General features: G+C 41.2%; 1 protein-coding gene across 1 annotated transcript in view; it reads right to left on the minus strand.

Annotated features, from left to right (window-relative positions):
* Positions 1-1,405: 1,405 nt before the first annotated feature.
* LOC127581056 (uncharacterized) overlaps positions 1,406-23,104 on the minus strand; it is a 40,673-nt gene continuing 18,974 nt past the window's right edge. The window contains 1 exon segment of the mRNA XM_052035116.1: positions 1,406-1,719. Coding sequence (XP_051891076.1) covers positions 1,406-1,719 — 314 coding nt within the window.

The following is a 23,104-nucleotide window of genomic DNA, read 5'->3' on the forward strand; positions in this document are numbered from 1 at the left end:
AACAAAAACAGTAGCTAAAACATCTGTAAGAGAAATTATAGGCTTTTTCCTGACAAAAAGAGAGCTTAGTTTGTGGAAATTTCAACACATTCTGTACCTAATGTATTTATTGATTTTCATTCACTTTATTTTCAAACATGATTTCAAAACTCTATGAACTATTTCTTTAAAACAACTCCATATTGAACACCAGGGAGCGGAATAAGTAAATGTGAGTGAGATGCCTTGGTAGGAAACAGCAACATCAATGACGTCTTGATTAAGATAATGCGAGCATAGTGGAAGAACATTATGAAGTGGAACGTACGATTAAATGCAACATGGCAAGTATATAAAAAGAACAAGTAAATATTATTAAATCGCAGTTTTCTTGTGCTGCAGAAATGAAATATGTTGACGTTAATGTTTTGAGTGACAATTCATAGTTGGCACAGAACAGAGCTTTGTTGTTTCCTTTACAGAGGATTGCATGTTCTGGGAAAAATTCTAAAAACTGATCGCAACAAAACTAAGAGATTTCAGTTGATCGGAAGCCTTGAACATGTGGGCTGGGAAACGGAAGTGTTGGAGAATCTGATTTAACAATCAGCTTTGTCTGCCCACCTATCGGTGACGCTTATAATCAGGAAAGAGGAAATTATTTCAATGCGGTAAAGATCGCGGAGACAAGATATGGAGACAAGATATTTGTGGTACAGTTAATGCAAGTAAATGTTGAAACTAGCAAACGGAAACTGATTGTTGTGATTCAGTTAATGGAACTCTGGGGCAAAATATTCCCATCATTGACTGAAAGCATTGAGCTGCGATCAGTTGTTTTCTTAATTGATTAATCGAATAATTGAGGTTACCGGATACTTCAGTGCAATTTTCAGCTGCTCTTTGAACTTGGACTGAGTCACTCCGTAAATGAAGGTGTTTGTACAGCAACTTAAGCTCGAGAGCATAAATCCGACATGTTGAAAGATAAACAAGGAGTCTGAATAATATCGTGGATTGGTCATGGTGATTCTGTAATACAAGAAATCTATAACATACACCATCCACAGGAGTATGAAGCTTCCTGATATGGTGAAGAGTAAAATGACAGATTTCTTTCTGCTCTTCATCTATGGGTCACTGCAGTTCTCCCCTTTGCTCTGAGATCTCAGCCCCTTGCGGACCCGAATGGCCACTAAAATGTGTCTGACTGTCAATGCGTTGAGCAATAAGATTAAAGCGAATGGAGCTAATGGATTTAAAGCTTTATCAAACCAATCAAATCCCACCTATTCTGGCTGAGTATAATAGCTTGACTTGGTCTTACAGAACCAGGGCACCTTGTCGATTATCGCTGCCGGTTCATACGTAAAGTATAAGGTTACATCCTTTAAACAGAGCAGGAGGCCAGTTGTTTATAACACCACTAGGGCTGTTCTCTCGGTGCATATTTTCTTTTCAGATTTTGACAACAAATGGCGACGAATCGATCAAAGGTGAAAAAGACGGTGAACCAGACGGAACAGTCCGTGGCTCCAAAGAGCAGGACGGCGATGAGACTGCATACAGGAGTGATTTCAAGGAAAGATCCCGGGAAATAAAAGTAACTGATCCTCGCCAGTATGGCCTCAGTAATCACGGAGAGAAGATCCGCAGTTGCCATGGCCACCAGGTAGCGTGTGGTGCAGCTGGAGAGGCCACACTTTCTTTGCGATAGGATGACAATCGCCAATAAATTAACTGCAAAAAAAGAAACAGAGGAGAAAGACGCGAGAAATCACTAATTAAGTCGCAACAGGAAGGGTTGTATTTTCACTACAAACATTTTGCAAAGTGACCAAGGATGTTTCAAGGATCTTCCTGTGAGGAAGTGAAGGGTTAAGAATTGCAACCATACCTATAACTGGCAAACAAAATATATATATATGCATTTATATTTCTTTAACAAGGACTAGCAAGCTGCTGACCCACTAGTTAGGTTGGAATGTTAAGTATGTTAACTGCCTTTAGTTAGGTTGGAATGTTAAGTATGTTAACTGCCTTTGTTTCGGGTAACGAACCATTCCGATATGTCAGACGGTGGCGATACTGAGTGTAATTAACATCGAGGTGAAGACTTGGTCTGAACGATGAAGGGTGATACCTGCCTTTGAAAGCCTTGATTATAACTCAATTATACTAAGACAAAAGGTGTGATAGCTGTCTCGGGATCTCTATAGTTTGACCGAAACTCGCGGCGTCGTTTGCATGGGATGTGCGTGACAATTCCTGTATAAATGTCTGTCTGCCCTTTGTTCGGGGAGAACTCGGGAAGCGACTCTTAGTGAGTGCTGAAGAGAATTCTCCTGGCGGTCCACTGCTAATAAAGGTATTTGTTCGAATCGACCTTGTGGCACTGTGTTATTTACAGCGGACGGAAAGGGGAAATTGATTTCGGGACGACACCTGGAGGTAGGTTGCATAGACAAGGAGGCAGGACGCATTGCTAATAAAGGTTAGCATTCGTACAGTGAAGGATCGTTGCCTTTGTTCCAGAAATCAGTTTGGATGGAGAATCAAAAATGTCATTAAAATGTCTGGTGCAAACGTTTACAAACTCCCCAACAGTACCAAGACTATTTGACAGAAAAGGCATGTAGGATAATAGGCATGTACTGGAGGTAATGCAATAATATTTAGGGGAGCGCCGGGTGGCGGGGGGAGAGTCATTAACCTTCATATCGGCTGGACAATTTAGCTCAAGAGGATGAGTTTAGGGCAGCACAGTGACGTAGCTGGCAGAGCTGCTGCCTCACAGTTACAGCGACCGTGGTTCATTCCTGATCTCAGGCGCGGTTTGCGTGTGAGTTTGCACGTTCGCACTGTGACCGCGTGGGTTCCTTCCGGTTTCCTCCTACACAGATTAATTGTCCACTGTAAATTAAATTCCGTGTTTAAGCAAGTAGTTGGGGTGGGGGAGATGATGAAAATGTGAAGAGATTAATGTAGATTAGTATAAATGTGTGGTTGATGTAGTCGCGGACGGGGTGGACGAAGGGGCCTCTTTCAGTGCAGTATGTTTCTATTATCTTCAACACATCACCTGCAACTCTAGAGGACCCAACACACACGACCACTGCCCGACCACCATCAAAAAAGCCTACCGCTTCATCCCTCACCCAACTACTGGGCTGTGCTTCTGCCTGAGTACAGACAGAGACTGAAAACCTCGGCACCGGTGAAGTAGACCATGAAGAACTGGATGAGTGAGTTCGAGATTGCTTCCAGTCGGTGGACTGGGCCATGTTCAAGGGTTCGTCAGCGAACATAAATCAATATCCTCCTGTCGTCATTGTCTTCATAAGGACATGCGTGAAGGAGTGTGTACCCTCAAAAATATTCACAGTCTTCCCCACTAAGAAGCGCTGGATATAGCAGGAGATTCGTAATAGGCTGAGGGCTAGATCTGTGGTATGTAGGGCTGGTGATCGAGAGTCATATAAAAAGTACAGGTATGGCCTCTGGGAGGACATTGTGAGTGTAAAGAGGCAACTTTGGACTAACCTGGCATCACAGAGGGACACTTTACAGCTGTGGCAGGACTTGTACAATATTATTTCCTACAAGGTGAGATGGGTTAGCGTAAGTGGCAACAACCAGGAATGAGTCAATGTCTTTTATGCATGCTTTGATAGGGAGAACTATAACACATGCTCACGAGCCCCCACATCTCTGGATGACCCTTTAATCGCAGACTCTGAGGCTGAAATTTGGGCATCCTAAAAGAGGGTGAACCTACGAAGGGCGTCTGGTGCAAATGGCATACTTGTCTGAGTACTAAAGCTCTATGCAGACCAACTAGTTGGAGTATTTACGGACATATTCAACCTCTTGTTCCTGTGGGTTGAGGGTCCCACCTGCATCTATTGTACTGGTGCCCAAGAAGAGCGTGGCAATGTGCCTCAACGACTACAATCTGGTACCACTTACATCAAAAGTAGTGAAGTGTTTAAAAAGGTTGGTTATGGTATGAATCCAGTCCTGCATCAGTAATAACTTCAGTTTCCCTACCACCTCAACAGGTCAACAGCAGATGCAATTTCTCTGGCTCTTCACTGTGCTCTGGACCATCTGGACAACAGGAACATATACATCAGTGTCACTCATTGACTGCAGCTTGGCATTCAACACAATCATCCCATCCAAACATTATCTGGGTTCAAGACTTGGGCCTCTGCACCTCCCTCTGCAACTGGATACCCGACCTCCTCATTAACAGATCTCAATCAGGTGTACCTGAAGGCTTTATGCTTAGTTCCCTGCTCTACTCCCTCTACACACATGACTGTGTGGCTAAGCATAGCTCCAATGCATAGTCAAATTGTTGTTGGATGAATCACAGGTGATGAGGAGTCAGCATACAGCAGAAAGATAGGCTACCTTGTTGAATAGTGCCACAACAATAACCTCTCTCTCAAAGTCTGTAAAACTAAAGAACTGATTGCTGACTTCAGGAAGGTGAAGGAGGGTGAACACGCACCCGTCTACATTGGTGGATTAGCGGTGGAGATGGCCAGCAGCTTTAAATTGCTGGGCGTTTACATATCGAAAGACCTGTCCTGCGCCCAACACCTAAGTACAACCACAAGGGAGTTGCACCAGTGTTTCTATTTTATTAAAAGTTTAAAGAGGTTCGGTGTGTCACTGAACACTTCAAGCTTCTACCGATATACTGTACAGTTGAAAGTATACCGACTGGGTACATCATGGTCTGGTACAACAAATCGAATGCAGAGGGAAATAGAAGCTCCAGAGGGTAGTGGACTCAGCTAAATACATCACGGGCACATCCCTCCCCATGATCAAACGTATCTATATAAGGCGTTATCTCAAGAAGGCAACATGCATCATCCGAGTTCCCTACCATCCGTGCCATGCCATCTTCTTGCAGATACCATTGTGCAGGAGGTGCAGAGCCTGAAGTTTCACGCCACGAGCTTCAAGAAAAGCTACTTTACTTCAACCACTAGATTCTGAACCAACCACAACCCTGATCACTACTTCAGCACAGCAATACTAAGGTCACTTTGTATCGAATTCTGTTCTTTCTTGTATAATTTTATATAATTTATGTTTAACGTATAATTCTGATTATTAGTGTTGTATCTCTAATGCTATGTGCCTATGATTCTGCTTCAGGTAAGTTTTTCATTGCACCTGTGCATACATGTACAGTGCATATGCCAATAAACTCGACTTTGAATTTGAATCTATGAGGTCATGAAATAGATTCGAAACAGATTAGTAGGACAATGCACACCGGACCTAACAATGTTATCAAAAAACTGTTTCGGAGTTTGACAGTTTTACTTATTTCCAACGAAGACAACATGCTGCTGCATAACTTTCGATGCATGACGAACATTAAGCATTGGGCAGAAATCTGACAGTTAAGTTTTCCAGAGGAAGTTCGATGGAAAAAAATGATAGTGTTTCGAATTCAGTGTGGGAGTGGCATTCAAGACCTAAACTACTGTCTCTAATTGATGGGAGAAAAAGGTAATTAAAAACGTATGGATTGGAAAATTAGATGAAAATTTATGGTGGCATTAGTTTTACACAACTAACGTTGCATAGTTCTCAACCAATGTACATTCCTTTGGGAAATAAAAAAAAAACTCCATATGTGACGTGATACGAAACACTGACAGCTTTACTTGTTTCCGACGAAGACAATATTATGATGGTCTTCCTCATTAAGATGCAGTAGGCAGCATTAGAGGCTGATTTGCTTATTCACTGAGTGGAAATATGAAAGGCTCACAAAGCTAGTATTGATTAACCCGCATAATTACACTTGAATTGGCCCTCTGCGGGGGCCATTCAAAATGAACCAGCTTTCTGTTAACCTGGTATCGCATTCATTCGAGGCAGGGGCTGGACGCCAGGTTTCATTCGCAAAAGAGAATTGCTGAGCCATTTGAGGGGTTATACACTATTTGAGTACATTCACCGCACCCTGCTGATATTTTCCGGACAAATTCCAGCATTTAAATCAATCATTATTTTCTGTTTGACTCGCATTCTGCAACGTGAGATATCTAGTTTAATTCATTTCGCTCTGTCATTTGCCTGCACTAACACTTGATTCAACCATACCCGGTGTTGCATTGAGTACATTAACTTAATAATTACGTAAGTCTGTGCGTTTCAGTTTTTGTTTCAAATAACGCAACAAAATAAAATCAGAGATAATGGAGGACATTTCGTGAATTGTTTTCTCCGCTGAGCTACCTGCCGCTTGGACTGCAAATTCTCTAACTTATTTTCTTTTGCAAACGTAGGGGGAATGTCGCTTACCGGGAACGCCAATGATGGCAATGATCATGTAACTAATTTTCTCGATCTTGTCAAATGCCTCGATCATTTTCTGTGCGGACCTATCCGAATCGTTGTTCTGGCGTCAGTCTCGCTCAATGAAATGCATAGATGATAAGTTCCAGAAATTTTCAGTTTATAAGATGCGGGACCTCCGCAGGGAATCGGAAACATTAAGGTTGCAACATCAGTCAACATTGTTATTTTTAATATCTGAACAAACAGGTTATGGCGCCCGAGAAATCCCCGCTGTAATAGAACTGGAAAACCCCAAAGGGTGTTCAGTGGAAACAACTTCTCCTAGCGACCAGGTTGTTCTGTTATCTCGACCTCGTGTTGATTTGTTAATACCCTTAAATCTGCCGTGCTAATTCAGATATTGTAATGAATTGACCTGTGTGAACGGTATTCAAGACAAGTTTTACAGTGCACCTCGGTACATGTGACAATAATAAACCAATTCCAATTCCAGTTCCAGTAATTAAACATCAAACATTGCAGAGGGCTTTCGAAGTTGCATTGCAGGACTGAGGGACCTGGATTCCCCATTTATTCATGGCTCCGTAGAAATGCAGACACCTTATAAACTGGTAGAAACTGCTATCTCCCCTTCCACAGCCGTGAAATAATAAGAAAATACTGTGTTGCATTAAGTTGATTTGACGAGCGATAGAAATGAATCTCATTCTTCTTAGGTTGATTGCAGAATCAAATGAGTTTAGCTTCTCAGAATTTACAGTTCCTGGAAAGGAAAAAAAAAACAGCACAAACTCAGACAGGCTGTAACAACAATTTTGCCGCTGACGGTATAATATTGCACCTACCTATTACACAAGGGCTTGCCGGTTCAGTTCGTCAGTAGTTCGCACAGCTCAAAACCATCACACCTTGAACCAACATAGCTGCACAACCCACACCACGCTATCAAACCATTGTGATTGGTCCGGCCTTCAGTAAGGTCATGTCTATTCCAATCTTGGACTCATCGCCACTTTCCTGCTAACTCTCCAAACCCCATAACTCCCTTGATGTTTAAACATATGTCAATCTGCGCCTTGAACATGTCCAATAACACTGTCTCCACTGTTGTCTGGAAAGATAATTCCAAAGGTTCAAGACTGTCTGAGAGGGAAAAGAAAGTAATCGTCACCATCTGTAAATGGACGATCACTTATCCTGAAACTAGGCAGCATAATTCTGGAAATATCCCTGAGAAAATGCAAGTTAGGCCAATACGGTATCTTAAGCCAATGATTGCCCTCAGAAACCAAGTATACTGCATCTATGCGTTTAACTTTATCGATCTATCTCACGACATCTTCAGAGAAGTAGTGCAATTGTCAAAAAAAATCTCTTTTCGCTAAAATATCAAATAACTATCTCATGGCAGGAAGCTTCCGCGTTGACCTAAACTAATTTGTGTGGTTACAAGACGTCGATCGCACTTATGACGTAGGAAAGCAGCATGAAGTGAGTTCTACTCGGGGCAGGGCTGTATGTGACCTAATCTTAGGGAATTAGGAGAGACACGTGATAGAAGTGCCTGTGCAGGAAGCCATTCGGACCAATGACTATCGTCCATAAAACTTCAAGGTAGTCATGGAAAAGATCGGTCCCTGGATTGGCCCCTAAATTAGATAAAGGCAAATTGAAGTAGTGTAAGACAGGACCTGGGGGAAGTAGATTGGGAGAAGCTGCTATAGAGGAAAACAACGTCTGATAAATGGGAGGCGTTTGTAAGAATTCAGAGTCAGCATGTCCCTGTAATGGTAAGAACAAAAGATGATAAGAACATGGAAACTTGTTCACAAGCTATACTGAGGGTTTGATCAGGGAAAAGAAGGAAGCAAACATCAGGTCTGGGAAATTGGTATGGAATGAGTTCCTCTAAGTTTATAAGGGATATAGGAGAGAAGAAAGAAATCAGGAGGGTAACACAGGGATATGAAATTAAATTGGCAAGTAGGATTAAGGAGAATCTTAAAACCTATTGTAGGTGCAGTGTAGGCAAGATCCTAGCTAAGGAAAGAGTAGATCCCCTCAGGGACCAAAGGGGTAAACAATGTCTGGAGCCAGGCAACCTGAGGAACGTCCTTAATGAATAGTTATCATCAGGATTCAGCAGGGAGAAGGATGTGAACATTGGAGATTTCAGGAGGCCTATCTACGCTGATAATATGGAACATATCTGTATCTAGAAGAAGGAAGTGTCAGAAATATTGGAACAATTCAGAGTGGATAAATTGCATGGCCTGATGGGATCTATCCCGGAATGCTAACTGAAGCACAGGAGGAGATTGCTGTGACTCTCACAGAGAATTCTGCATCTTCATTAACCACACGTGAGGTGCCAGAAGACTGAAGGACAGACAATTTTGTGCCTTTATTAAAAAAATAAAGCAGTGGAAATAAGTTTGGAAACTACAGGTCAGTGAGCCTTAAATCAGTGAGAATAAAGTTATTGTAGAAGATTCTAAGGAACAGAATTTATGTTCACTGGGAAAGGCAGGGATTGATTACGAGGAGTAAGCATGGTTTTGTGCAGGTGAGATTATATCTCTGATTGATTTTAAAGGAGTTAACATCAGGAGGTTGATGAAGGCGGCACGATAGACGTGACTTACATGGACGTCAGTGGATTTTTGACAAGATCCCATGGTGGGCAGGTCTAGAAGATTGAGGTACAAAAGATGCGAGGTATATTTGGAACCTGGATCCAAGATTGGTTTGATGATAGGAGGCAGGGACTGAAAATCTGTAACAAGTGGTATACTGCAGGGATTGGTGCTGGGACATTTGTTGTTTGTAACACACACACACACACACACACACACATTTATTTATCCTTGGAAAAGCGTGACACGAAAATTGGTGGAATCGTGGATAGTGAAGAAGTATGTCTTATAATACAGTGGGACATACATCAACTGGAAAGTTGGGCAGACTGGTGGCAAATGAAATTTAATCCAAACAAGTATGAGGTATAGTACTATGGGAACTTAAATTCTGGTAGGATATATAGAGTAAATGCCAGGGACATTAGAGCCTTTGAAGTACAGAGGTTCTTGGGCTGCAAATTAACAGCTAGATGAACGTGGTATACACGTGGACAGGGTAGTGCAGAAGCTATTTAGTATGCTTACCTTCATAGGCGGGGATATTGAGTATAATATTTGGGTCGTCATTTTACAACATGCAAAACATTGAGACCGCATTTGAAGTATTGTGTGCATTTATGGTCGCCGCACTATGGGAAGGATGTGGAGGCTGTGGTGAGGGTGCGGAAAAAGTTCGTCAAGATGTTGCCTGGATTGGGGTGTACTAACTACAAGGAGAAGTTGGACAAACTCTGATTGTTTCCTCCGGAGCACAGGACGCTCAGGGGCGACCTGATAGAAGTGAGAGGCATAGATAGGGTTGACAGTCAGAGTCTTTCTTCCAGGATGGAAATGTCAAATACCAGAGAAAATAAGCTTAAGGTGAGAGTGGGATAGTTTAAATGATACGTGAGAGGTAAGCTGTTTACCTTGAGGGTGATGGTTATCGGGAACGACCTGCCTGAGGAGGTGGTAGAGGCAAATGCAATTAAAACGTTTAAAGAGTATTTAGACAGGTATATATATTGGGAAAGCATAAGTAGATACAGGCTCTACTGCAGGGAAATGAGATTAGTGTAGATCAGCATCACGGTCGGCATGGATGAGGTACGCCTAAAGGCCCCATTTCTGTGCCGTTCGATTCTACGATTTTATGAAACGTGATACTGGTGTGAAAATAAGGACGGTTGTGTCGGTGGGGGGGGGGGGGATGTTGGGCAGGAGGTAATGTGTGATGATATGCGGTGGTGACTTTTCGTATCAAAATTATTGAATGAATATGGAGCCAACCAGAAATAAATCTAGTATAATTACCAGAACTGAGTGAGGCACTTTCCGACACGAAAACAGCCGGTCCATGGTCGAGGCTAAACTTTATTACAAGGACTGAGACACAGGCAGTTTCGAAAATACGATATATTCTGGCTGTTTTGGCAAATAATAAAGGCCGCTACGTCAGCGTGCACCGAATGGGACTAAGTATCTTTATATCAGTGCCATTACGGGAAGCGCCTCAAATCAGCGTTTATTGCAATCAAAAGAAGATAAATTTAGAAAACCTTTGACGGGTTCAAAAGAAAGGGGAGAGGAATAGTTGGAAAAGGTGGGGTAAGGGAGGCGGATGATTGTAAAATCAGTGATCAAGCGAGAGAACGCAGACTGGTCCGCTTAACTCCAAGTGGGTGATTCAGTTCATCAAGAAGCATCAGGAGTCACGCGTTGTCGTGTAAAATGGACAGAATTGTCATCGTTATTACCTCAAGCGAGGCACTTTCCAAAGTTTCACTCTTGGTCCGCCTTAGCTCAGATCCTGCTCGGAGACACACTGGGAAAGATACATTTCTTGGAGTTGTGCCTGCAGCAAATAAACGAAGGGATACATTTTTAACAACAGTCATTCAAGGAGGAAATATTTCTAACAGTTTGACATTATTTGCTCCCCACAGAAAATGCGATTCTAGACAACACGAGTTTCAAACGAAAAACATACTGATGGAGTAAATTTCAGAATCAGAAAAGATGTCATGAGGATCGGGGAAATACCTTTTTCTCAACTAAGACACACTGAACATAGTCAAGGTTCGCCTGTAGTCTCTTTCTCTCCTTCCTCGATAGAGTAGGTTTGGTGCTAGAGATAAAAAAGGGGCAATTTTAGCTAGATCCAGAATACCATGTGCTTGGAAGTTTCCACTTCGCCTCAGCTACAGTCATTGGTTTAAACCTGACGAATAGCACATGCAGATTTCTTGCAAAGAAAACATTTGAGATGTAATTTAACTGTATGTATTGTGTAACTCTCACGAGGTAACACCTGTATTTGTAATCCAATAACGAGACTGATCACTGTCAGACTAAGTTTCCTCAGTCCACAGCAGTATCCAGAAACTGTTCGATTTATAGAGACCTACACACTATATGGAATATGGAATATAGAACTTTTCACTAATGTCTCAATTTATGGACATTTAGCCAAAATATTCCTCAATCAAAACTGACATATGTACAAATTATACATGAAATACTCAGTCTGTATTGAAGTAGCCATTACTATAATGAATACATTGAACTTTCATAGAGTTTGCAGTGCATGTTGACTTAAACGTGAATTGTGAATGCCCACCACCCCCGTGGATACCTTATTGTTATCAGAATACCATATGTCGTAATATTTCGGGAATGCGAGTCATCAATACGGAGCTACCTACTAAACGGGTAAACTAGAAAAGAACAGAAAATGTTTCACATTCTCAGCAGGTCGAGAAACAATTTAAGAAAGCTCAGTGAACTGGAAAGTTGGGCCTATTTCCTTCTCCACAAATTCTGTCTGGCCTGCTGATTATTTCCAGCATTATCTTTAGTTTTGTTTCAAATTCCAGCATTTGCAAATTTTTCGCTTTTCGATGACAAGAATATAATGTATGCAGATCTATCCATAAACCTCGGAGCATTGCGAAATGTTTGAGGTGGTTGTGTGAAGTGCAGAAGACAGTTTATTTTCTTTTTTTCCGCAGATAGACGAAAGGAGATTTTTCAGCGATCATGTGTATGGGTGAAATATGCAACTTAATTGCTTGTCAGGTTTTAGGAGTTCTTGAAAAATAGCGAATGTGATAAACAAGGCAATGAATTAGTATAACGTTCGTGATTGAGCGCGATCAAGTGGTTGATGAAGTTAGCTTAGTTAAGGGAGTGGCAGGTTAGCTGAGGTTTCAATTCAATCCAATGAAACAGGTGCACAAAATCAGGGGATGGGAATGTGCGAGAAGGTATTGAATCAGCACATTCGAATATTATAATAGTGCAGTATTCTTTATAAAGATAAATGCTTACTAACATAGAGTAACTACGTGGATATTGAATTACTCAGATGATATAATTTGATCCTGGATTTCAGCGTTTATTTGTTTGCAAAGACCAGAAATGATGATAGGAGTTAAGATCCCCACAACCCACAGCATTCAGTTATAGATCTGAATCTGCAACGCCACGGAATGTTAAAAAGCTGAAGAATTCTCTATTGACCTAGCGAATATAAATGCTGTAAATCGGAATGGCACTGCTTATGTGATAACGTCACTCTTGATTGGGGTTTCTCTTATACTCTTCGCTCTCTCTCTGCATCTCGTGTTTCTCGTCCTGGCTGCCTCTTCCTCCTTTAGTCCCACCCCAAATTTCCGCCACCACCCACTCCCTCTTTTTCAGTGTTTTTGTTTTGCTCCTTCTCCGTGCTTCGATGTTAGTTTCTACATTAGGCGCGCAATCAGCTTCTCTGTTCTCTTGTAACCTATTTCTGAACCATCATCACCTCCTTCCTCGCCCCTCATCACCATGCTGCGTCTCTGACTGGTTATACCTGTCGCTCACTTGTTTGGCCATAACTATCTCCCCGAAGATGTCCCAATTCTGGAAAAACATTATAGGTCTCACCTGGAATAACATTTTGAAAGAAACATCGAAACGAACATGAATCCAAACAGAATAATTAGAGCCAACAGGTAACTGCCTCCGGTTAGCCAGTCCCACGTTGTAAATACAACCCACTAGCCAGAAAAAAAGCAAAACAAAAAGAGACACATTGAGAAAGTCCAGATTAATTTACAGAAAACTCCTCTCGTTACATTATTGGCGTAGATACTAACGCGTTGCTTCCCATTATGGTAGGTCAATTTGACCTCCTTTTAATAACTTACGGTGTACCATCCCAGGGAAAGCTAATACCTTCCAGTTCCTGGTTACCATAATGTAAAGTGTAAATGTACACGATCTAAAAACATGTCTACAAAATAATAATGGGCATGCTGAAAAATATGCTCTAATCTTAAATCATACGTTTGCAGATGACAGGAGAAGCCAAATTACCTTGCTTTGCCTCAAAACGTCTTATGTGTTATTTAAAGTTGTTCTTGCCTCATCAGGGAGAGCAATAATAACAGCTGAAAAGATCCAATTACATTGATAATCCAATATCACGGTTAGATGCACAGTAAAACTTAGCATGTACTTTTCAGTCAATGCCCATTCAAAATGAACAACACGAGACAGACGTGTATTAAAGAGAGATCTACACTATTCTATTCACGGTGTAGCACTGTAAACATGGACGGCTTCTCCTTTCTCTGGACCCAACTCTCAGTGAAGGCAGACATCGCGGATGAAATTCGCCACCGTCTTCTGGCACAAAATTCGCGGTCTGCAAGGCAGTAGTGATTACTGCCCCCCATATGCTTCTGAGACCTGAATCACCACAACAGGCACCACAAGGTACTTGAAAGATGCCAGCTGCCTCCTGTCACAAACCAGCAACAAAAGAAACACACTAAGCATGATTCAGTGTTAAAAACTATTTTATTAATCACTACTTATGATAATACGTAAAATAAAAGTTAAAAAAAATGTTAGTATGTTAGAATTCAAGAATGTTAAACCTCGAACGTTAACCCCAAAACTAAACTCTTCGTGTGTGTGTGTGACAAAGTCCAAAACTCCCAGTTCAGGAATGGTTCTTAAAGTTCAGTTCCGCAAGCCATAAGGTGAAACATGAGCAAGGGCTTCTTCAACAACCACCGTTGTCTGAAGATAAGACGTAGATGTAGAGAAACATAGAGAGAGTAATTACGAAATCCAAATGTTCCACGATGGAACCCAAACGACACTCCAGTGTTTACTCGGTAGTGACTTCCTCACCCCCGAAAAGCATCCGAACCGTGGTCGTCCACACACAAATACCTGTTTCCTTCTACAGGTCAGCAACAAAGTGAACTCCACCGGATTACTTCCAACTTCCATACATGGATTTCAGTGGCAAACACAGTTATTGTTTCTCATCCATCGATAGAGAAAAACAAGCAGGCTGGTGTCTCTCTCCCTTCTCTCTCTCTCTTCTTCTTCAAACTTCTTCTTCAACGTCATTACGTCCTTTATCTTCTATTGACGTAAGCACGCCCCACACACACATACACACACACTCTCTATCTTAAAGGGACTTTCACTGAGTCCATAACACCTCCCACCTAAAAAAAAAAATTTCCCAAGAAAATTTTAACCGCGCATTCAGTTAGTAATGTTAATAATTATCACGCTACACAACTACAGACTATCAGATTAGTATAGATACATGTTTCCCATTTAACATCGGGAAAGACAATCAGCAATCACATTATCTTTGCCTTTAATGTGAGTTATCATGAGATCAAACTCTTGCAAAATTAAACTCCAGTTTAACAGCCTTCTGTTCTTGTTTTTGACTCGGCTCAGAAACACCAATGGGTTATGATCTGTATACACAGTCAATGGTTTCTGAGCGGTGCAAACATATACACTGAAATGTTGCAAGGCTAAAACAAGCGACAGTAATTCTTTCTCTATGGTGGAATAATTCTTTTGATGCTCATTAAATTTCTTTGAAAAGTAAGCTACAGGATGGTCAATATCATCAAGGTCACCCTTCTGCAACAACACAGCTCCTGCAGCTTCATCACTGGCATCTACTGCTAATGAAAATGGCTTTTCAAAGTCAGGTGTTTTGAGCACAGGATGGTAGCATAAAATGGCTTTCAGCTTCTCAAATGCTTCTTGACAAGAATCTGTCCAAACAAACTTTACTCCCTTCTTCTGAAGATTAGTTAGGGGAAGAGCAATATCAGCAAAATTTTTACAAAATTTTCGATAATATCCAACCATTCCCAAAAATCTTCTAACAGTCCTCGTACCTGTGGGAATAGGGAACTCAGATATTGCTTGAACTTTTGCCTGAACAGGAGCTTGCTTGCCTTGACCTACAACATAACCAAGATACGTCACAGTGGCATGGCCAAATTCACTTTTAGCCAAGTTAACTGTAAGGTTAGCCTTGGAAAGTCTTTCAAACAACCTTTCTAATGCAGAGATGTGATCTTCCCAAGTATCATTCCCAGTCACTAAGTCGTCAATGTAGGCATCTGTATGTTTTAACCCATGAATCACTGAATTAATCATTCTTTGAAATGTTGCCGGAGCATTTTTCATTCCAAATGGCAAAACATTGTATTCATACAATCCAGAAGGGGTTACAAAGGCTGAAATTTCCCTTCCTCTATCTGTTAATGGAACACACCAGTACCCTTTTAATAGGTCAATCTTTGTAAGAAATTTTGCCTTTCCCACTCTGTCTATGCAATCATCCACCCTAGGAATAGGGTAAGCATCTGACTTTGTTACAGCATTCACTTTCCTGTAATCTGTGCAAAATCTAACAGTTCCATCAGGTTTAGGTACAATAACACAGGGCGAACTCCAATTTGAAGTAGAATGTCTAATAATATCATTTTCCAACATGTACTTTATTTCCTGATCAACAAGTTTACTTTTTCCCACATTCATTCGATATGGGTGTTGTTTGATTGGTTTTGCATCCCCAACATCAACATCATGGGTAATTATCGATGTTCTGTTTGGAACATCTGGGAACAGATTTTTAAATTTTAAAATTAATTCTCTCATCTGTTGTTTTTGTGAAACTTGTAAATGGTCCAACTTCGTTTCAAGGTTCTCCATGATATTTTGGTTTTTTTAGTTTCAATGGAACAATATTTGGTCTAAATTGGCCTTCCTCAACATCAACATCAGGCATTCTAGAAACAACCTTTACACCATCCACCAAGGCCACCACTGAATCCCTCTCATAATAAGGTTTTAGCATGTTTACATGACAGAGTTGTGTTTTCTTGCGTCTATCTGGTGTTTTGATTATATATGTTAGATCAGTCACTCGAGATTCAATAACATAGGGTCCAGAAAAACGAGATTGCAAGGGATTATTTTGTCTAGGGAAAAATACCAACACCTTTTGCCCCACTGCGAATGTCCTAGGCCGAGCACGTCTATCAAAATATGTCTTCATTCTTATCTGGCTTGTTTTCAGATTCTCTCTCGCTAGCTGGCAGACTCTCTCCAACCGAGTTTTAAATTTTTGGACATAGTCCAACAGACTCAAGTGAACTTCCTCATTAACCCATTGCTCTCTTAACAACTCCAAAGGTCCTCTCACCCTATGTCCAAACACAAGCTCAAACGGACTAAATCCGATTGACTCCTGGATCGATTCTCTAACGGCAAACAAAAGTAAATGGATACCTTCGTCCCAATCCTTGGTGTTTTCAAAGCAATAAGTCTTCAGCATATTTTTGAGAGTAGAATGAAATCTCTCCAGAGCTCCTTGAGATTCTGGGTGATATGCAGATGATACAATCTGCTTTGCTCCCAGCTCATAGACTATTTGTTGAAAAATTTTTGACATAAAATTACTACCTTGATCAGATTGGATTTCTTTTGGCAAACCAAACAAGGTAAAAAATTTTACAAGAGCCTTTGACACCGTCTTGGCCTTTATATTTCTAAGGGGTATTGCCTCTGGAAATCTAGAAGTGGCACACATGATGGTTAACAAATACTGATTTCCAGTCTTAGACTTTGGTAAGGGGCCAACACAGTCCACAATCACCTTCGAAAAGGGTTCACCAAAAGCAGGAATTGGTTTCAAAGGAGCCACAGGGGGTTTTTGATTTGGTTTACCTACCATCTGACATGTGTGGCAGGTTCGACAAAACATCACCACATCTTTTCTCAAACCAGGCCAATAGAATTGTTTCAAGATCTTCCCTACAGTTTTATTCACCCCAAAATGACCACCCAAAGGCATACTATGGGCCAGGTTTAAAATCTCATCCCTATAAATTTTTGGAACAACAACCTGATGAATAACTTCCCATTCCTCAGTAACAGGAACATGAGGAGGTCTCCATTTCCTCATTAACACTCCATTTTTGACATAGTATCCAGTTGGCACTTTTTCAATCTCCTCACATGAGAGAGCTTTTTCTTTCAATTCTGTCAACTCAGGGTCCTTTGTCTGTTCCACCATAAAATCCTTCCTCGACAAAGACAAATCTTTAAATTCAGGCTCACTATAAGGATGTTGATCCTCCAGTGAAGACAGAAAAGTCTCAGATAAGGCATCATAATTTTCTTCCTGTTTAGGACTGTCACAAGGAACCACATCAGACTGCACCGGACTGTCTGTCTTGGCTAATTCTCTAGCTCTAGCTCGAGTCACCGCACATGATGGGTAAACATCTGGATCATTCTCAGACTCATCAATCCTTGGTTTGGTTGTTAACCGTACCACAGGATCACTTTCTCCATCTGCAAGGTCATTTCCCAATAACAAAGAAACTCCTTCCACTGGCAAACTAGGTCTTATCCCTATCTCGACTGGTCCTTCTACGAACTTTGACTTTAAAATCACCCTGTGAAAAGGGACAGACATGGTCTCACCTGTAACGCCTCGTACTAGATTTACTTCACCAGTGTCACTTTCTTCACCAAAATTTAAAACACTGTCCAGCAAGAGAGATTGACTAGCCCCAGTATCTCTAAGAATTTTCACTGGCACCTGGGGTGACTCATCATTCAGTGAAACAAAACCCTCTGATACATACGAACGGAATTCTTTTCTCACCTCCTCCAACTTTTCCGCTTTTCCCTCTTGCAAGGACTGATCTTTAACAGCATCTCCTAAACCTTTTTGATTTTTAATTGCCTGAAAGCAAGCATTGGGCCCAGCTTCCTTCTTTTTCTTCAAAAGGGCACAATTAGATATCACGTGGCCAGGTTTCCTACAGTAATAACAAGTACGCTCAACAGATTTCTCCAGCCCTGGCTTCTTTTCATCTTTTCCTTTTTGATTACCTCCCAATTTAATCTCTGGTTTACCTGGATTGTCTTTGTAACTCTTTTGAAAGGTTTTAGGTTGTCCCCATTTGGATTTATGGGTTAAAGCATAATCATCTGCCAACCTAGCAGTTTCTTGTAAAGTTTCCACTGCCTTTTCATTTAAATATGTTGTTAATTCAGCTGGAACACATCTTTTAAAGTCTTCCACTAGTATCAATTCTGTCAATTTATCATAATCCCCATCTACATTTTTAGCCAGGCACCATCGTTCAAAACATATTCTCTTTCCATTGGCAAATTCCATATGTCTGATCTGCAGATTTCCTCAAGTCTCTGAATTTTTGTCTATAAGCCTCAGGGACCAATTCATAGGCCTTCAAAATAGCTTGTTTTACCTTGGTATAATCAGCTGCATCCTCAGCAGACAAAGCAGAATAAGCTTTTTGAGCTTTACCTTTAATCACACTCTGTACCATAAGAGCCCATCCTTTCCTTGGCCAGTTTGAACTCACAGCAACCTTTTCAAAATGTTGGAAATACTGATCAACCTGATCTTCTTCAAACGGAGGGACTAATCGAACCTCCCTGCTGGCTGAAAAACCATCATCAGAATCAGATTCCGAACTCCTACGCTTCATTTGTAACTCATGCTGCCTCTTTTTCTCCTCGTTATCCAGCTCCATCCTCCTCAATTCCATCTGCTTCATTGCTAGATCAGCCTCTATCTTCATCTGAGTTAGCTTTTGTTCAGTCTCTAATTTTTAACTGGGTTTGTTCTCGTTCAGCTTCTATCTTTGCCAGCTGCACCTGTGCCTCAGAAATTGCTATTTCACTGCCAGGAAACTGTTTTAACACTTCCTTCTCAAACACCTTCTTTTCCACATAATGGCCAGCTATCAATCTCTGAATATCTGCCTTTCTCATAGACTTTACTTCTGTAAGGTTTAGCCTTGTAGCAATCTTTGTCAAATCATCCTTTTTCGCCACCTCCAATCCCTTTTGGGTTGGTGACTCCAAAAATGCCTTAATATCCATTGCTGCTGGTTTCCACACACACAAGCCAATTAAAAAGAATTTATCAGACCTCCCTCAAAAATCTTTGGATTGAATCCCGAACAAATCTTGTCAATCTGGGGAACGATCCCAGACGACACTCGTTAATCTTGGGAACTATCCCGGACGAGCCCCCAATTTTGTCACAAACCAGCAACAAAAGAAACACACTAAGCATGATTCAGTGTTAAAAACTATTTTATTAATCACTACTTATGATAATACGTAAAATAAAAGTTAAAAAAAATGTTAGTATGTTAGAATTCAAGAATGTTAAACCTCGAACGTTAACCCCAAAACTAAACTCTTCGTGTGTGTGTGTGACAAAGTCCAAAACTCCCAGTTCAGGAATGGTTCTTAAAGTTCAGTTCCGCAAGCCATAAGGTGAAACATGAGCAAGGGCTTCTTCAACAACCACCGTTGTCTGAAGATAAGACGTAGATGTAGAGAAACATAGAGAGAGTAATTACGAAATCCAAATGTTCCACGATGGAACCCAAACGACACTCCAGTGTTTACTCGGTAGTGACTTCCTCACCCCGAAAAGCATCCGAACCGTGGTCGTCCACACACAAATACCTGTTTCCTTCTACAGGTCAGCAACAAAGTGAACTCCACCGGATTACTTCCAACTTCCATACATGGATTTCAGTGGCAAACACAGTTATTGTTTCTCATCCATCGATAGAGAAAAACAAGCAGGCTGGTGTCTCTCTCCCTTCTCTCTCTCTCTCTTCTTCTTCTAACTTCTTCTTCAACGTCATTACGTCCTTTATCTTCTATTGACGTAAGCACGCCCCACACACACATACACACACACTCTCTATCTTAAAGGGACTTTCACTGAGTCCATAACACTCCCAATAATCTTCCAAATTCACGGTAAGGATAAGGGAACCAAGATCTATACCCTATCCCAGGCTAACAGAGCCAGCATCGAACCCATAATTACATTCAGTCATCTCCATTGGGCAGGCTCGGTACGAAACCTTCCGACATAGCCCCTTTTTTCCGAGCTCAGTCACGGGCAGAGGAAAAGATTCAAGATTTGTTCTCAAAGTTTCTTTTAATAAAGTAATACCCTCTGCTCCTGGGAATTCATGGCTGCTCGAAGTGGAGAAAGAACAATCAGTGGGCTACTGGAAACTTCCGAGGCCATGCGCCAGGCGCACACAGGACTCAGTAAATTGCGGAAGGACCGCAACACCTTACAAACTACTTATCGGCCCGACCGCAGAGCATTTTCTGCCTCATCAGTGGAAGAATCTGCTGCATTCACACTGGCCTTATCAGCCTCACAACTCATTGAATTGGAATGCAAGCATATTGCCCTCGATCTCCAGAGAATGCCCAAGAAAATGATGACAGTCTTCCGTATGTGCTTGATAGTGTAAAGAAATTCATGTGTACCTGAAGCATACTGTGTCTTACCAATACGTGATTTTTGGTGGGATTTAATGGATTTTGAGCCATATCCAAAACAGCTTATACTTTCTCACAATATGATAGATATACAATGCTGTCCCTACTCTCGCTCTCTCTTTCTTTCCCTCTCTCGCTCGCTTGCTCTCTCACTCACTCACATATCAAAGTGTTAGGGCAGATATAACAATGGTTTGAATAGAGGATATGGTTTCCTCCATGAATAGCTCGCGGGTAATAACTTGCACCGATCTCTTCGTAAAACATACTGAGAGCAGTAACCTGTACAGATTCAATGTAAAATAGTTTTCAAATATTCCCATTAAACTTTCCTACACTTTCTGCAATTCCGGTTTGAGGTGCAGGATATTCCCTGTGCCTTTCTCTCCACACTAAATAAGTCCGAAGAGCAGACGGGCGATAGCTGTGGACAAATGGATTTAATATCCTATACACCTACATCAGCTCTGCCTAAGAAACCAACCAGACCCTATAAATGTGGTGTATTAACTGGTTAGATTAATGATGTTAACAACGAATCATACCGCCCAGATCATCAAACTTTTGGCGACTTCCTCTCCCATAAAATCGAGAAGAATTTCTATTGACGTGTTGGAAATTATGAAACTTGTCAACAGCGACAGCGGTACCAGGAATGCCAAAGAACTGAAGAACATACGCTTGATCCAGGCTGCCCTGTTCTTCGATTTCTGTTCACTGACATAGAAGACAGGACAGAGTTACTATCCTAAACAGCCAGCGGAACACAGCTTCCAAAAACTCTCCAAATCTCCCTGCTAAGCGACATTCAGTACTCCCATGAGGGAAGGTTGGATACAGGTTTTCCGAATCGAAAACAGATCTCAGTTAATGAGTCGCGCAGTCAAAGACAGGCAATCCAGGTTAAGCTACTTGCGACGCTAATTTGACGACGGTTCGAATAAATACGTCGCAATCTTCCTTTTTATTAAATCCATGATGCACAATGGACAGCAAATAGATTATCATCTTTATCCACACCATCGTGCGATTAAAATAGCGCCGCTCCCACCTTTGTCGACTTTATTCTTGAACGTCTTACCGCATGCAATTATTTGATTTTGATTTTATTTGTGTATTTGATATTTTAGATTTTAATAATCATCTTTAAAGGCGCTGCTAGATTAAAACTCATTTTCGACCATTTAATTCCCACCGTCATACCCTTAAATATTATTTTTTTAATTGTAATTATCCATAAGAATGCTTGGCTCAACCATTTTCTGATGTCTATAATTTACCTTTCGCGTTGGAGGCAATTTCATCTTGAAATGACGCGGCTAAATGGTAATTAGCGGGTTAGTCACGAGGTTTCTGCTCCGCTTGATAACTTGCATGATTACTTGCTTTGCAAGCAGTACTCATTCCGTCAGAATGAGGCCATCCAGCCCATTTGATCTACGCTGTTTCCCGACAAAGCAACCCCATCAGCACTATCCCCCCTTCTTACTCCCCCTACTACGTCAACTTACACTTTATCGGATACCCATAAACTCTCCTTTGATCCTTTCCCCACTTTTCTACACTATGGGGTAATTTGCGGCAGTTAATTAAAAATCCAGCATGTTCTTGGGATATTGGAGAAAACCGGACTATCCGACGGAAATCGATGTGGTTCCGGGGAGAACTTGAAATGCTACACTCAGAACCCATGGTCAAAATGGAGCCCTGAAGCTGCGAGACAGCAACACTCAATGTTGCAACACTGTCTACCTTGACTGGAGAGCATAGGTATCCTTAACGACGCATGTATTAATCGCACCTTGTGTTTCTGAGTTGCATTCTTATTCTTCTCTTTCCCACATTCGAGTTTTTCTATAAGAGGCCTCGGTAAATTTATCTATATAACTTGCTCCCTTAAAGTTGTGCAACTAAGTTCAGTTTCATTGTAGTGTTTAATACTGAATTCAAGAACCTTAATGGAACTATATTGTTGTTACCTGCGTGTACGGGTCCTGTGAATATCAACAACGCATGTTATTACTATTGTTTAACACAATAAAATGTGGCATGAAGCTGAATTCAGTGTTTAAAATAAAGAGAGGGAACGAATAATTCATTGGTTGAAAAAATCTGAAAGAAATAGATTTCAAAGATCCCCTTATATTAAGAGAGATACTGAGTGCGGCGGGAAGGTTTATGGAGGGAGTTCCAGAGGGTGGTGTGCCAGGCAAGTTCAAACATCGCAACCTTGGGGAACGAAGTAAGGGCAAGATATTTTAGTGGACATTGTTGTAAAAGCAATCTTAGGGCAGATTTACACATACGGATAGGCCAGAGGTATGGATTTTAAGAATGAAGAATTGAACAGTTCGTGTTGACAGACGTGGATAAACTGGAGAACAAATAGAAGTTGGCGTGACCTAAGTTACTGGCGCCAGTGTCAGATGAGTGAGTTATGTAGGGTGGAGGAGAGGCCAACAGAAGGACATTTGAATGGTCGAGTC

The sequence above is a fragment of the Pristis pectinata genome, chromosome 20 (genome assembly GCF_009764475.1).
Source record: "Pristis pectinata isolate sPriPec2 chromosome 20, sPriPec2.1.pri, whole genome shotgun sequence".
Taxonomy (NCBI): Eukaryota; Metazoa; Chordata; class Chondrichthyes; order Rhinopristiformes; family Pristidae; genus Pristis; species Pristis pectinata.